The 16972-nt window shown below is 36.9% G+C and overlaps 1 protein-coding gene across 5 annotated transcripts in view; it reads left to right on the top strand.

Moving 5' to 3' along the window:
* The window catches only part of GOLPH3 (golgi phosphoprotein 3), a 35898-nt gene that overhangs the window by 3663 nt on the left and 15263 nt on the right, over window positions 1-16972 (top strand). For 4 of the 5 annotated variants that reach the window (XM_074856832.1, XM_074856831.1, XM_074856833.1 and 1 more), the window contains exons 3-4: window positions 1230-1420; window positions 1512-1599. The exons of the other annotated variant lie outside the window; for it this stretch is intronic. In XM_074856832.1, coding sequence (XP_074712933.1) covers window positions 1347-1420; window positions 1512-1599 — 162 coding nt within the window. In that variant the 5' untranslated portion in view covers window positions 1230-1346. The remainder of the gene's footprint in view (window positions 1-1229; window positions 1421-1511; window positions 1600-16972) is intronic. 5 annotated transcript variants of the gene reach the window in all.

Consider the following 16972-nt stretch of genomic DNA (forward strand, 5'->3'; position numbering starts at 1 on the left):
GAAACATGGCTGGGAAAGGGACTTGTGTTCATCCATTTAGACTGGAGCAATAGGCCATTGCTGCAGGAATTAAAAAATACTCACTGAAATAACATACTTTGCTGTATTAGGTTAAAAATAGTATTGCAGTAGAATGGGTCAGAGCCACAGCAATAGTCAGGTTATTCTGTAGAACTACTGAAGCATCTGAGGATATCACTCCCCAAAGAAGGGAGTGGTAAATATTAAAAGTTAGTTTATTTAAAAACGGCAGCTAAAAGATGAGTACAGGCCAGTTTGTTCATTACAGCTCTTCCAGACATTTCGTAACTCAGTCCCATAGAAAACTGAGAGGTTGCTAGATGGCTGTGCTCTATAACTTTATTTTATTTAAGTTCAAGTTTTTTGTGCATGTAGGGGTGCTTTTATTTTTGGGGTTTTTTAGAGTTCTCTCTGAGTACACGTTGGGAACCTATTCAAGTACAGAAATACACACAGCTGCCCCTAACTATACATTGTGCCACAACTAAACAGATTGAAGCAGCTATAGAGACATGGCACCTACTAAGATTAAAATATTTATTTGATCTGTAACCAATTCCTTGTTTGCTGAAAGAAAACATAAAGCAAGCTGAAATAATTGTCATGTGCTGTGGTGTACTGCAAAGTAAATACTTCTGGTTTTATTTACTCTTTCTTTGGTGAAGACTAAAATGTCATTTGTGCTAGTGAAGTAATGTTAAATCACTTTCTTAGTTACAGAAATTATCTTGGATCTTTCCTACTCATGTTTGGCCCTCAGAAACTTCATTTATGGCTGAAGACTTAGTGTTGCAGCATAGCTTTTGTCCAAATAGTTCTTGCGAAGGTCTCCAACTTATGATACTTTTTGTGGTATTGAAATAAGTTGTTAGGGAGCCAGTTTGCCTGCTTCAGATATGCTGTTTTGTGTTGATCAGATTAGTGCTAAAATGTAGTTCCTTTATTCTTCTTACAAATACGAGTGTCGGGATTTGTTACTGACTTTTATATTTTAATCCTAAAGAGATTTTTCTGAAAAGTGAAATAGGAATTTTGTAAACATTCAATATGTGAGTGGCATTTTCCCTGATGTTAAGATTTGGTTTTGTGAAATTCATATTATGATGCCAAAGTCATGGTTTTTTTGCCTGTGTAACAAATGAAAAGTCTTCTTCATATCTTTTTAGTCTTTTTTTTTTTTTTTTTTTTTCCCCCACTCATAAAAAAAGTTTCAACAACAGCCTGAATGTCAACTCAAAAGCTCCCAAGTTTTGCTGGAAAATTTCTGAGACAAATGAGTGAAACATGAAGAGGCGTCTACTGGGAATTCGCATTTCAGTTGAAGAATGATGTATGAATGTGTTGAAACCTTGACAAAGACGTGCTTCTTCTCAAATGTTCTGGGCCTAATAACAACAAAGTGTGTAATGTCTGTGGTGAAAAATCCTTTCTTTCATAGTTGCATACCTTTTTAGTTCTTTTTTTACTTCATGTCCATACATAACTTACAGGCTAGGAGAAGACAGGAGGTGTGGGAGGAGGAGTACCCCAATTCTGTGTGCTACAAGATGCAGTGAAGTGCCTCTTTGCTGTGCTGCTGTGAGTAAATCCTGCTTCTGACCTCTTCAGAGGACACACTGATTTGGAAGTAGCATTTTGGACACAAGTTGACTTTATGTGTTGAAATGGTGTCTATATTTCATGGTTCTGCATGCAGATAGTGTGGTTGTCCCTGCTCTTACAGCATAGCTAATCTGTAATCTACATTATTTATTCATGGATAACTTCAAGTGTAGTGTAGTCCTTTCTTTTATGTCAAGCTGCTAGTGTACGGGAAAGACAAAAACATTGTCAAAGCTTTTCTAGTGATACTTCTCAGTTTTTCCAAGTGCTCTTAAACAAATCTGTAATTCTAAAGTGCTCTTAAAAAACCAAAGATTTAACTCTTCTTCCTCTCCCTATAGCAGGCTGTTTTTATTTAAAAATTTGCATACATTATACATAAGAAAGTATTGCTGTTAATTGCTAGAAGGGAGATAATCATGGAACTGAAAACTTATATTTGATATTAAAGAAAAAGTGGTATTGTTTCAGGTGTTTATTGATCCTAAAGTAGTTCAAGTACTGCAGCATTTATCTTAATTAGTTAATTAATTTATCTCAATTAAACTTCATGTAACGGGCCTTCTCTGCAAGGGTAAATTGACCAGGCTAAGTGTTGCAGACACTTCACATTCAGGAATTACTTTCTTACTCACAGAGCAAATAATTACTATAGCACATAGTCACTTCTGTGTTGCATTACTGGGGGAACGGGGAAGCTAGTCTGGAGTAAATGTGTGGCTTGGTTTCCTCTGCATAGACAGCACTCTCAATCTGTTTTCTCATAACTTTTAGTAAAGAAAGAAAAAATACTGCTAAATGTATAGTGTGCCACTTTTAACTGGGTTTTTTTTGCCAGCTTGCAAACAGGTCTTAGATCAATTTCAATAATTTCTTTTCTTTCAGAAATATTAATAAAATGTTACTGCAGAATGAATTCACATACACTTTTCAGGCATAAAAATTACAAGCTTACATGTAAAAAATAGTGCATGACTGTTCTTTTCCTCTAAGTGCGCTGTAGGTAAGCCTGGATGAGTGGGAGCACAAAGGTGTGTGGTACTATGACTAAGCTGTTAGTCTGAGTGCAAACCAGTATTATGCATGCCAAATCTTCCCCACCTCACCCAGTTATCTTACACTAGACTATTGCATTTCAAGCCGGTTTTTAGTATTTTTGTTGGACCGTTAATAAAATTGTATGCCTTGTAGGCTAGATCTTTATAATTGGAGAGGTGTTACACTTTTGGCTCTTTATTATTTATGTATGTTACAGAATTTATTCATCACACTGGGAAATCAGTCTGTTGGGCTTGTCTTTCAGTTGCAGATATTCTTTTAAGCACTTGTAAACTGCTTATCGCTGTACGCTTTCTAGTCATCTGTCTTTATGGTCTTAATAGATAGCATTATGTGGCTGTATTATTTACAGAGTCCTTAACTGCCAGGCTAGGTGTCTTTTGTACATGGGCTGTACCATGAGGTTTCTATTTAGGCAGTCATTCTTGTAGAGCACAGCGTATTGCACTTCCATATTTTACTTCAGTAGAAACTTGATTTTACTTTGGCATTTCCACTTTCGTCAGCCTCTACCACAAGAGAAGCATTCCGTACATATTAGGTTGCCATTTCAGTATGTCTTCTGCATTGCACAGTGGAGGAGGCAGATATAATATTTATTGGCTAGATTGAGGTAAATGCTAGATAGATGTTCAATCCATACTAATCATTTAGGAAGCGCTAATTTCAACTACTTTGCCGGTGCTGGATATTTAAACGTGACTTCTGCTTTAGCAGTATCTGCAGCCTGTGGCTGAGATTCAGTTTACAGTTAGTACATGTTAAGTACTAATGGAAGAACTTGTTCCTTCTGATGCAAGAACAGTGCAATGAGTGGAATTCTTTTATGTCATAATGAAAATGTTGACATGGCATTATTATGTTTCTTGAAAATTGTTTGCACCTGGATAAGTGAAACAAGTGAGAGACCTGTTCTGAAAAGAACAAACTGATAAGAAAACTAGGGGAAGTTTAGTAAAAGAAGAGAGGAATATCTATCCCTTATGTACATTTGTTTTAAACACACAAGACATGACTGGAAATCCATCCACATTAATGATTGGATGCAAATCCCTCCAAATGAAACATAGTACAGCTCCCCAGTTTGAAATAACACAGTGCTTTACATAGTGATTTAAATTGTGACCACTGTAGGAGAAAAGGTAAAAGAGAGGGATAGCTGTTGTATTTGGGGGCAGATACAGTATATTTATAAACCTCGAGGAGGGAATTGTAGTTTTAATGTAGCCTAGTTTGTCAGAGTTAGTGAAACTTCCACCTGTTACTTAGCCAGTATTAGTCCTGTTTTGTCTGTATTAGAAGGACATACCAGATTTAGGTTTTTCTTACTGTTTTTAAGAGAAGTGTACTGGACCTGACTGGGGTAGAGTTAATTTTCTTCGTAGCAGCCAGTATGGTGCTATGTTTTCAATTTTTGACCAAAACAGTGTTGATGACACAAAAGAGTGTTGGTAACACACTCATGTTTTATCTGTTGCTGAACAGTGTGTGCACACCATCAAGGCCACCTCCATTTCTCACACTGCTCACCCCACAGTGAGTAGGTTGGGGTGTGCAAGAGGCAGGAAGAGGGGGACGGCCGGGACAGCTGACCCTAGCTGACCAGAGGGATATCCCATGCTGTATAGTGTCATGGTCAGCAATAAAAAAGAAGGGGAGGGAGGGGGTGTGTGGGTGGTCATTGCTTGGGACTGGCTGGGCATCAATCTGATTATGGGAGGTGATGAGTGAGTGTTTTGTATCACTTTGTTTTTTCACTTTTGCTTATTTTCTCCCCCCATCCTGCTTGGGGGGATTTGGGGAGTGGTTATGTGGGATTTAGCTGCCAGTCATGGTCAGCCCACAACTAGCAGACACTAAATGTGTGCAAGGTTTATGTTGTAAGCTTCTGGTTGTTAGATCTAGGCAGGATACGAGCTGTTTTTCTGATCCTGCTGTATTTACTGTGGGAAGACTTGTTTTTTTGAGTGAAATATCTGATGTAGAGGATTTCAGCACCAGTTCTTACTAAACATTTCTTTCAAATAAATGTCAGATTTTATGCTCAGTGACAATAGCTGGTAATGTAGAAATCAATTTGCAGGTTATGGAATAAATTAATTACATCTTTATTTTGCACCAAGTATGGAGAATAGAGATTGGACCCCGATGAAAGGTGGCTTTGCAAGAGCCGTGCAAATATTTGCAGTCATTATCTTCATGTGGCTACACTTAATGATGCTGAAAGTTAGGCTTTTAAGTTTGCCTTTTCATTCCTAAATGAACAGTCAGACTCCTAAGTGTTGATTTGTTCAGGGGTCTTGTAGGGTTCGACAGTGTGCTTGTGTTAGTTGCTTCCTCTTCAGCAAAATTGTTTTTTTATTACCTTGATTTTAATGAAGAGATGTGTCTACGTAATGTATAGCTGTGTACTTGCTTGAAAAGCCGGGCAATAGCATTTGGCTTTAGCGCTTTCAGTAGTCAACAGCGGTTGCTCTTTGTTATTTATTCTTAAATACAGCAGCAGGTTAATCAAATACCTGATAAGTTTCTTGTCAGTGATACTATGCTTTGTAGAATATGTGTGCGTGCTTTTCTAAAGTGTTTCTAGTGTTTGGCTGTCAGAACACGTCAGAGATTTTCCTCACTAACTTATCTTCTGTTTATAACTAGACTACAATTTACGTTCAAGTAAAATGGCTAATGATTTCAGTTGAATCAAAAGAAGAAATAATCAAGAGGGACTGCAGTCAGACATCAAAGTCCTCACATGGTAGTATTCCAATAATAAACACTTCCGTGCTTTTGAAAAGTTCCGTAGGTCAGGATGTAGCATTAGACGTTCCTGCAACCTTCTGGATTGAGAAGGTTATGGCTTGCTTGAAAGGTAAGATTGGCAGCAAAGAGCTAGCTAGGTATAGGTTGGCATAGACCCTTAGTCTAGTGTGAAGAGGAGGAAGAGGAATCCAGTTTATTTTAATTGCAAATGATTTGAAGTTTGACTATTTTCCCTTTGACACATGAGAAAATCCAGAGTATTCCTCTAGCAGGTATTTTACTTGAGTATCTTGAATATTCACAAGTTCTGGGCATGTTGTTTCATCTTTTTATTACTATTTTTGAGGGATGACTAGTAAAAGGGATGAATGTCTCATAACATTATTTTGTCTTTAGAAGTGCTTTTTTTTTCCCCAGTTATGTAGATAGAAAGAACTATAGTTCTTTTACTGGATCTGAAATTCCTTTGTACCCGTTTAAGAGCTACCTGAAAAATTATCTCAGTTTTGGTTATTACATATACTGTATAATATATAAAGCAGCCTTCTCTGAATGCATTCCTGTCAGGTGAAGCTGGGTCATGTCTTTAACCAAATATGTCTTAAACCAGATTGTACCAAATCTGTAGAAGCAGTGAAAATCAAAATCTGACAGACAGTAGATGTGAAAACAATTTTATAAGTAAAATGGAGGGTTTGTCTTTTTATAATTTTTTAGATAATCATAAATTTTATTGAATCTTGCTGCTGTCAGAACCAAAAATCAGTTTTGCATTTCAGAGTTGCTTGTTCTCTTAAAACCTAAACATGAGAAAAAAATTTTGAGCATATTCTCAGCTTACCATCATTCTTGTATTCCAGAACTGTTTGTCTTACAGGTCTATAAAGGAAGGAAGAGCTTGAAACTATTATTCAAGAGTTATTTAAGCAAGACCCTAACCCTGAACATTGTATTTTCAGCTCAGTGTGAATAAGTTGGGGTAAAAGCACGTAGTTCCTTGCCAAAGGAAATTGATTTGGGTCTTGCCAGAGAACGCTGACACACAAGCTGAATTTGGTTTTGTGTTTTAATCTGGCATTGTGCAGTACTGTAGTGTCATGGAGTATAAGATTTTCTTAGAGGTAATAAATTGATAGCTGTTAGACTTAATAAATTGATACATCTGTATTGAATGTATATGAGAAAGTAACAGAGAATATCTAGGTCATTAAAGCACATGCTTGATCTGACCATGTCAACTTTTCTTGTTTGGGACTTACTCACTGTCAGCCAGAGTTTATGTGCTGTGGTTACGCTCATCTTTGGGTAGATTAAATTGCAATAACCTGCAATGGAAGGAAAAGAATAGATATTTTTGATCCCCTGAAAGTGAAAATGGATGAATTAATAAGATACTTGTGGTGAGAGCAGCCTGATTTTTACCTTGAGGATTCAAATAATTTTGGACATTCCAGCCTTTGATGCATGTTGCAATGAAGCTTTTCCTTTTTTCTCCTTTTCCATCATTGTTTCCTACTGTTTGCATTTTCCCCCAGCTTCTTACAAGTATGTTTAGTTAGGCTGGTAAAAAGACTTTTAATTGGCTCTTGATGGAGTTTAAGGTGCTTTACATGTTTACAGTCTGTCTAAGGTTACTGAAGCTGAATCAGAGCTTTACAGAAATCTGTATAAGGACCTAGTTGAGGAGGAACAAATGCTGGCTGGCTGCACAAGAGGATCTAGAGCTTCAAATTATCAGAATAAAAATACAGTTCTAGTATTGACGAGCTTTTCTATTTGTTATTGAGAACTTGGAAGAGTTTGTGGATTTTTTTTTTTTTTAATTTTGTGTTTGTTTTTACAGGACATTTGCTTATTTTTATGTTGCGAAGCTTCTTGGAACAGTATGCTGGAAGAAAAAACTTAATAAATGTTTTATATTAGAAATAAGGTACACTTTTAAAGAGTTTCCTGCTCTGAAAAAGGATGTTGAAGTTTTAGGTTTGACTCAAGAAGTCAGGTATCAGATTTGTTGGAAAAATATTTTATAAAATAGGCTCAATATTAAATTAGCATATATAGCATCAATCTTGCTGACTTCTACGCCCTTCAAGAGATTCAGAAATTGTATTAGTTGTTCCTTATAGAGTGATGATATTCCTAGACAAAATACTAACTTTTAAGGGTTTTTCATATTACTGACTTTCCTCTGCCTGAGACTTCTGCTTATAGTTACATTATTACAAAGAAGAGATTTAGTTTCCTGCAACAATAGCAGGCAATTTTTCTTTTTTTCTAATCAGCAATTTTACTTTCAGCTAAAAGGATAAGAACCACAGAATCATGTGCAGGTGTCAGAAGCTGATGTTCACTTATTCTTCTTTGTCCTCTCCTGCTGCTGTCTGCTGGTATCTCCATTTAATTATATGACTTTACGTGAATATCCAAGAGGAAGTAGTGTTTCTGTTGTAAAAGAATACTGATCATAGATGCATTTGAAATTCATAAAAAGAAGCTTTTGGGTCAACAGAAAGGATTGAAATTCTATGTGAAAACATAATTTATAATAAACCAGGTACTTTCATTATCCTTTCTATACACATACTGCTTATATTTTGTGTTTTACTTATTTGGATTGGGAGCAGCTTTAAGGAGATGTGTTGCAGAATTTCTTCAGGTGATTCCAACTGCTTTCAAAAATTCAATGTAATATTAGTAATTGTAGAGAGACTACGTAAAGGAAACAGTTTATTAAGATGGTTCTTGTCTTCTGGGGGAATATGATAGCCCTATGCTTCTCAAGCTGATACTACTCTTCATTAAAGTCAAAGTACTTAAAAACAGTGTTTGTCATCAACAGTCATAGCTGTGAGGCAGATTAAAGTTGTAAAGTTACTTGCAACAGATTGTTATGTTGGAGATAGGATGCAAGAGGAAGGAAGCAGCCATCTTTGCGTGAGAACTGTGGCAGATCAAAGTTCCTACTAACTTTTAACCTGCTGCAGTGCACCTGGACAGTGTATGCTGTTATTCCTTTCTGCTCTGCCCTCCCCTGCTGTCTTTCTGTAGATCCCAAAATTACTACTTCAGAGAGGAACTCCTTGACTAAAAAAGTGAAAGTTCTGTCACAATTGTGATTAAGTCCATTATTAAATACAACTCACCAAAGCCCATATTTCGACATAAATTGTCTCTGCCTGTCTTTTGCAGTAGGTTTCAAATGGGTGATAGATGATGATGTTGGATTATTATGTTCTGTCTGTGCTTTGTGCTGGCTAATAATAGGCTAGTAGGCACCTCTGAAAGAACTTGCTATTGCTTCAGAGAATAGGAAAGAGATGCTATTGCTGTCCTGTCAGGTTTAAATAATATAATTTCAAATTTATGATGATCGGGTAATCATTGCTGAGGTGCAAAACGGGGACCTGAAGGTAGTGATGAATATACTGCATGATACCTTAAGCTTTAAGCATTTTAGATTTTTCTGAGCAGATTGTGCTCATGAATGGCTTCAGTACAGGTAGCCCAATAATGTATGGCTTTTCATTTTTTCTTTTTTCTTTTTTTTTCCCCCAGCTCTTTATCCTAAAGACTAACTGAGTAGTTCTAGCCGTTACTATTCAGGTTGTGAAAACTATTCAGGTTTTGAAAGCAGTTTGTCCACTGAAGTGTGGGTTGTCCCTGAAGGGGATGCTCTTGCCTTTTGCTGTCTGTCCCAGCCGTGTTCCTTCCCTTTCCCGTGCTGTCTCTGAAATTTGTTCACCTGCTTGGTGAATCAGTATAGAGACCGACCATTAGCTTTCAGACAGATCAGTTTCACATCTAACTCATTACACAATGCTACTTTAGGCTCCAGGGAGAGAACAGCTCAAGGGAGAGAACAGCAACATGCTTCAATGGGGTGAAAAAACAGATACTTCGTCTTTAGCAGCAGTTCAGGCTTCGGACTGCATTCTTGGGTTTAGTCCTCAAATGGCTAAAAATGGAGACGTGGGGGAGGATGTACCTTCTCCAGTTACATGGTTTTGTGTTAGGTTAAAATAAGATGCTGTGACATTGATTTGAAAGGTCAGTAAAACCGAAATTAATTTCTTGAAGGAAAAATAATTGAAATGGTGTGCAGAAAGTAGTGGTTCAAAAGAGATGCTTGTGCTGGGAAAGTAATTAAACACTGGGATGTCATTTTTTCCTTGGTTTCTTTTCCTGCTTTTTTCCCCCCGGTGTTTCGCTCTGCCACTTTCAGGTATCTTAAAGTTATGTACATACAAAACATGATTCTCGTTCTCAGTATTGAGATAACTACTCAAAGTGAGCATGCAGGTGTATCCTCCTTTCATGACAACGCTGTGTAAATGTTAGAAGTAGGCTTTTTTCAAATTGTGCAATGCAGCATGAAAAGCAGCCCCACACATACAACTCGTACTAGCAGACTACTCAGTTTGCTTTGCCCAATCCTATAAATGACCTAAAGTGACTTTCAAAGTGTTCTTTTTTCCAAGCTCCACACTTGCTTTATTTAGTCCATCTCAGGCTATACATCTTTTGACAACTGTTTCTTCTTAGTCTCATGTTAATAGTAGAACTGAACCTTGTATGTTTTACAGGTCTCCAAGCTGTATTTTTATTGTGTTGGCACATAATTTGGTGAGGGTGACTAATTGGACCTGCATATAATCATCCTCAGTAACTTCCTATGATGCCAGCAAGCACCGAATATTTTCCAGTATGTTTGTCATCTGTGATTTCTGAGAACATACCATAAAAATAGTCTGCTGCGTATTGGAAAGAATAGATGGCAAGGAAAAAACCCTTGTTTGGGAAAGTTAGACACTTGTTTGTATATAAACAAAACAATAGTTTTATGTCTCAGAGCTTTTATATTTCTACCACCAGTATTTGAATGCCATCCATGTAGAAGTAATAAAAGTAATGGCAAACTCTAGCAGAGTTTAGGAAGTCTTAATTTTTCTATCTTTCAGCATCAGCGTTGAGCTGGTAGAAATATTTCCTCTGAAATATCTTCTAATGGAAAGCCGGCTACCTGTAAATTCAGAATTTACTGTTTGCTGAAATGAGAGATTTCTTTAACCTAGATTGTGTCTGCTAGCTGAGAAACTCTTAAGTTACATGTTTCATGTCTTCTGGATATGCTGTCATATATTTCCTCAGAGGCTAGGACTTCCAAACTCCTCAGGAGCTGAAATTGTTGTTTATCTTGGCTTTCTGTTACTTTCCAAGTTGGCCAGCTGCTGTTCTGATGGGGCTAATGGCTGGAAAGGATTAAAACAATTTTATTCCTGATGTGTCTTCATGAATTTTCAGAAATTGCATTCTTTACTAAATTTTGAAGTCTCTTTGTGTCTTTCATAAAAGAAGAATTTGGAATTTCCTGAGAACAGGAATTCAGGGCTTTGGGTAGCTCTAGTGAGAACGTCTCTCTTTCAGAAAGTTCCCCTTTAATTGTTTGGTTACCATAGATCTGTTTTGCTTTTAAGTAGAGGGTGCTAGGTGAGGGTTTAAGGAGTACTGTTACATCTGAATGTAAAATTAAAAGGCTTTTAGTAAGAGAAGTATAGACAGGGCAGAGTTACATGCATTATTCCAGGGAAGCTCTGCTGTTGTGGTTCTTCATAAATGTGAATTGAGTCTGAGTCAGGGCCAAAACTTTGACCTAACACTGACCTCTAATACTGAATATGAGTCTTTGTGGATCTGAGGATGGGATTGAGGGGCCTGTTGTTGCTAAAATTAAGAAAGATCTTATTTTTTTGGTGAACAAGCTGTTGTAACCCTCAGTTATCTTCACAGACTATTGCATGGCTTTATGATGCTTTTTTAAAAGATTTATAAAGCTGATTTCCATTTGCCGTGGCTATGTGGTCTGCAGTAGCTGCAATATGTGGTCTGTAATCAGTAATAGCTTGAGACTCACTGCGTTAGACCAGGAAATGCATTGGCAGCTACAGTCTATGTTGTGCTGTACAACATTCTGTAAACAGGTGACCTTAACCGAGTACGTTAAACACATAATTCTTTTTTTCTTGCCATGTGTGTATCTTGAAGCTGCAGGCTTGGAACTCTGCAAACACTTTTATATTTTCCTTTCTTTTGAATCTGAGAGATTTTCATGGACTTTTCACTTTTCCTCACTCTTTTCTGGTCAGTGCTAGGTATAATGGAATTGCTGCTCTCCATGTTCTGAGTTAACTGAAGAGTTGGAGAGAGAATGTGTATTTCTGTAGTAGGAAGAGATTTTTAATAGCTCTTACGCATTAAACAAAGTATTCTAAGTAAAGGATTACCTGGTCTTGCGTGAGTCTTTTGTACTCAATTTTATGATGGAAGTATTTTTTTTTTAAACTTCACTCTCTAATCCATTAAAGATTACTTTCTGTCAATATTTTGAGGTAATGTCTATAAGTGTAAAATGTTATCTGCAATTTAATTGCAGTTTTTGCACTGTTACTGCTGGGTGGCTTTAATTTGCACTTGGGAAACAGAAGATATTGAAGTATGTTTGGGTGGGGTCTTTGGTGGCTTTGTTGTTGTTTGGGGGGGCTTTTTTTGTTTTAAATAGAGATAGTTTTAACAGTTGCCTGGAAGCCAAGTAGAGCAGTGTAATAGGTAACTGAATGACTGCTCCATGAAGGTTGGCCATTTTGTGTTTAACTGAAATGTTTTTGAAGTTCCATGCAAGTTCTTAAAGCAGGATCAATTATGTAGAGATTACTAATGTACTTGGCACAGATCTGTGCCAGATACCTTCAGACACATTTGGTGACATTAGTCTTCTCATTCTGATTTTTCACATACTTAGTAAATCATAGTGGTCATTACTGCAGTGCCTTTTTGGATCAGAGATGGAGAAAGCGTTGTCTTATCTGTCATTTGTAAAAATGTTTTTTAAAATATAATCTTTGAATTACAAAATCTCTCGAGTAATTTATGGATTTTAAATATCCAGAAATTTAAATTTTGAGTGTCTTAAAAAATTGGAAATCAATGTGTTTTGTAGAATTGTACTTTAATACTTCTGCAACAGCTCCTATTCTGTAATACTTAGTACTGAGTGCTTCAACAAAATATTTGGGTAGCCACCAAATTCAGAATGCTATAGTATTGTCAGAGCTAATGTGTACATGTTTTGTGTATAGTTTGTCCATCAAGCCATGCTTTATCATAGCATAAACAGATGATTCTGTTAGGTTTTTCACAGTTGGGGTGATAATTTTTGAGCTGCTGAATGGCATTATTTCTTTGTCTGTGCAGGTGTTCTCATAATTTCTAGCAATCCTTAGAAACACTTTTTTGCAAGTCGTAGGACCCTGTTCCATTTTAAGCATAGCTTTATGAAGTTTGAGAGTCGAGGATCTTGGAGGCAAACTAGGAAAGGATGTAGGAAATGATGTAAGTTAAAGTTTTAAGGGATATTGGTAGAATGTTTCCTCCCAGGGTCTCTTCCCTGATCCTTCTTTCCCTGTGGCATACGCTATGAACCGTGCCTTCTGTTGCACTCTGCGTGTCAGCATCTGTAGGAGACTGGGTACTGGTGTATGTTTACACTTTGTATGTGGATCTGAGCTGGCGTATTCCTACAGTAAGTGGGCAGAACCTGCAAGAGCTTGTGCTTTGCTCTTTGCTCAGCAGAGCTAGACCCGGCATATCAGTAGGGATTACTTGTTTGTATGTCTGCTAATTATCATGTGACTTTGTCCCTCTCTTGGAGCAGAGACAAGAATAAGATGGCTGCTCACCATATATAGTGTAAGTACTTTGCTGTCTTGTCTGCACCGTCTGTGTGAACATATGTAAGGAAATCCGTGAGGTCACAGAAATTCAGATCTTTATAAACCTGGAATTCATAAGTTAATGTATTACATGTCACAGTAAGATGAGATGGGGAGGGAGCCCAGTGTAAGTGAGAGGGTGTCACAGTTCAGTGATGGGGAAGTGCAGCTAAAGAGGCAGGTAAGAGCACAGACTGGAAGATAAGGTAGGTTGGGTAACAGCAAGGCACAGGGCCGTCGTTAGGAGGTGGACTGTTTAATAAGTGAGAGTTTCAAGTGGATAATGGCTAACTGAACAGGAGGACCTGTGTGAGCTGGAAATTGTGTAAGGGGGATGAGAAGAGGAGAAAGCAAATAAACATAAACACTGCAGGAGGTGGTGGGAGAGAAATGGCCTAATGAACATGGATTTTGGATAACTTACTCTTTAAGCAGAAGGAATAGCTCTGTGCTTTACCATACCTGGGTGGAAAGTCTGAGCTTCAAAGTTAATATGGTAACAAGTTTCTGTTATAAACTTTATTCTAATTTCCCTTTATGCTTGTCTAGCAAAACGAATTTTTTACCTGAAAATTTCTAGGTCAGCTCTGACAAAAAATGCTTTTGCACTGTGTTGTGTAAATAAACATGACCATTGTAAGCATTCTTTTGATCTTTGAATCGACATAGATTTAAAATTGTCTTGCAAGCTATTCATAGCTTAAAGTGCTATTCTATTGTGATTGCTGTCAGATAAAAATAATTCCCTGTCTTGTAAGACATTTTTTTTTTTTCTTCCCCCTGCTGCTTAGCAACTTTAATGAAATAAGTATTTCATTGAGTTAGGATGTTTATAAAACTATGAAAGACTTGTAGGAAGACAGATAGAGTAAAAATACTTGATGTTGTATTTGTGAGAATACTAGTGCTGTTTAAGAGCATTAAATAGTGGAATGACTTACATCTATAAATAGTGGTCTTTGATCTTCAATCCAAGGACTTTGAGACTGTTAGGTATTTGGAATAACAGTGAGAACAGTGCTAAAAGGTCAAACCAAATCCCTATCTTGTTCCATAACCTGTAATGAGCAATGGCCAGGCAACATTCAGGGAATGGGTGTGCACAGAATGATGAAGACTCCTCCAGCATACACCAACTTCAACTGGATGCGAGCTTGGTTTATAGATCCCTTGCTGTCTGTCAAACTTCATTATCAATCTCCTATGAATTTAACTCATTTTTTAAAGAAATTTTTAAAAACTTTTGCCTTCCTGTAAAAACAGCTGAATAGAAACATAAAAAAGAAGTTGGCCTTTGACTCTTCCAACCTGTGAGCTAGCTTCATTTACCACCTTTTAGTCATTTTCTCTGGAAAATGAAAAAACAATTGTTTCCTGTGCAAGTCGTACGTCACTCTATATTGCTATTTTCCCTCTCCGTATATTATTATTCTCTCTACCCCTTTCACTTCTCTTTTCTTCACTGTCCATCTATAGCCTCTTTAAAATAGGCAGTAGTTCTGTAATGCTGAGCATTATTGTTTCTCTTTTGTGCACCTGTTTCTAGTTATGCTGTATGCCATTTAAAGTAGGTGTCAAGAAGCTGTTTGCAATGTCAGAGACAAAATGTCTGCTTCTACTCATTTTCAGTTACACCAGGAAGTTTGAGTTAATTTAAAGGATGATTAAGTTAAACTGTTGTGTGCTAAACTGACCTTCAGTGAAGGTTCCTCCAGTTGTCTGAGGTCTTTGCAGTAAGTGCCAAAAACAATCAGTCTGTCTGCCTGAACTGTCTGGAAGGATCAGTTTAATGGATTGAAAAATGTACAGGATGACACTGACTCTTTTAAAATATCTCCTTCCTCACTTTGTTAATAGCAGTATAATCTCTGTATTGAAATATGATGTTCCTTCTCTAGTGGATCACCTGCAAACTCTGAACCTTGGGGGGGGTTGGGGGGGGGAAGGTGGTGATGCAGTATACATTCTCGTGACTTTGATGGCATCTAAGAGCAAGCAGTTCCATTTATGAAGAATATACTCTTTTTGAGCTGCCTTTCAGGATCACTTGATTAAAAAATGTTGGATGGTTGTGCAGTCTCCATCCTTGGCAGTTTTCAAGACTTGCCTGAATAGAACTCTGACCAACTTAATCTGACTTCATAGCTGAACCTGCTTTCAGCAGGAGGTTGGACTTAAAGAACTGCTGTGGTCCCTTCCAACCTGAATTATTCTACAATTCTGTATTTCTCTGCAACCCACAGCCTGTGATCATATATGTTGAAGAACTGCTGGAGCAGAGGAGTTTACATCTGGTAATTGTTGCCAGGAGCAGTGTAGTTAACATCACTTCACTGAAAAATAGTAATTTTAAAAAATAAATGCAATTTTCATTACTAAACAAAAGGGGGAAGAAAAATTAGTGCTTTAATTGTTTGCATGATAATATGAAACTTCTTGTGAGTAGAAAGAAGTGTGCATTTATTGTGCCACAGCTGTAAGTTTGTGCAGTAGATTTTTACTTTGCATATGTGTTGTCTGATTTCGAAAATTACTATGTAAAGAGACTATTTGATTGAAAATGGTAGAATGTCGGAGTCATCTCTTTTATGGATTTTTCTTTTTCTGTCAAGCAAATACGGCACCTTATCTTGCATGTTTTTTTGGCAAAGAAATGTCTGGTGTCAACCAGAATCTTAATTTACAGAATGGCTGACTTATGAGAGGAGCTCATACTTTGTGAGTAGAAGGCTGATTAGATAACTTCTCAAATGCCTTTCCAAGCTTGTATTCACGGCCTTTTAAATAAATATCTGTGACATATTTCAGTAATTACTTTCTAGAGATTCAGAGCTTTTGTCAGCTTTTCAAAAGTATTGGTCATCTATAAACTACATAATACAGCTCTTGAAAATAGCTGAGAGGTAAATGGAAACAAATATTATCACGTTACTGGAAATCTGTGTTTAATGGCATACATTAGTTAGGGACCGGTTTGTAAGTTTAGTGGACTTCAGATATGTGCATCTTGTATCTCTATACATTGTCAGCTTTCATCTGTGAATAGAATAAAATTGAATTGCTCTTGATTTAAGCTAGTCTTTGTTGTTGGTTAAGATAAATTTTATGAAAGGGAATGCTATCCTTTTTTTTTCTTGTTTGCAGCACTTTTCTCTGAAGTATCCCAAAGTGGATATTTTCAGAGGTGCATCACTAGAGGAGTTTTGGAAGATCCTTCTGGATCATACCAAGTGTTTCTGCAGTCATTTCTCAAAATAGAAGACATTTCTCAGGATGACTTTGGTTTGTCTTAGATAATTAAATATTAAAAAATATGGAAGAATTGTGTTGGCTACTCGTAGGTAGAATAGAATCCTTTTCATAAGATATTTTTGGTCATAATTTTTGAGCAGTGAAGTACAAAAGTGTAGATATCTAGTAAATGTATTGGGTCAAATGCTCTGTTCTGCCCTTTAAGCAGACAGCTATCAATGCAGAAATACAGATGAAAAAGTGTGGTAGATGTAGTGTGGTTCATAGAATAAATGTGGTGTGCAGTTTTGCAGTCTGTGTAAGAACAATATGCATTAAACTTTAAAAATACATGTTTTCAAAGGACTTAAATGACAAAATAGTAGCTGTTCCAAATATTTGCTTGAAAACTTTTGGTTTACTGTACTCAAGCTAAAAAAAAAAATCTGTCTTGTGGTTTGTGCTGATTGTCACGTTTGTGTTTCCAATATACCCCATATTTTACTTAATATCGATTTTCAGGTTGTTACCTCTTT

Source organism: Strix uralensis, chromosome Z (genome assembly GCF_047716275.1).
Source record: "Strix uralensis isolate ZFMK-TIS-50842 chromosome Z, bStrUra1, whole genome shotgun sequence".
In the NCBI taxonomy this organism is placed as follows: Eukaryota; Metazoa; Chordata; class Aves; order Strigiformes; family Strigidae; genus Strix; species Strix uralensis.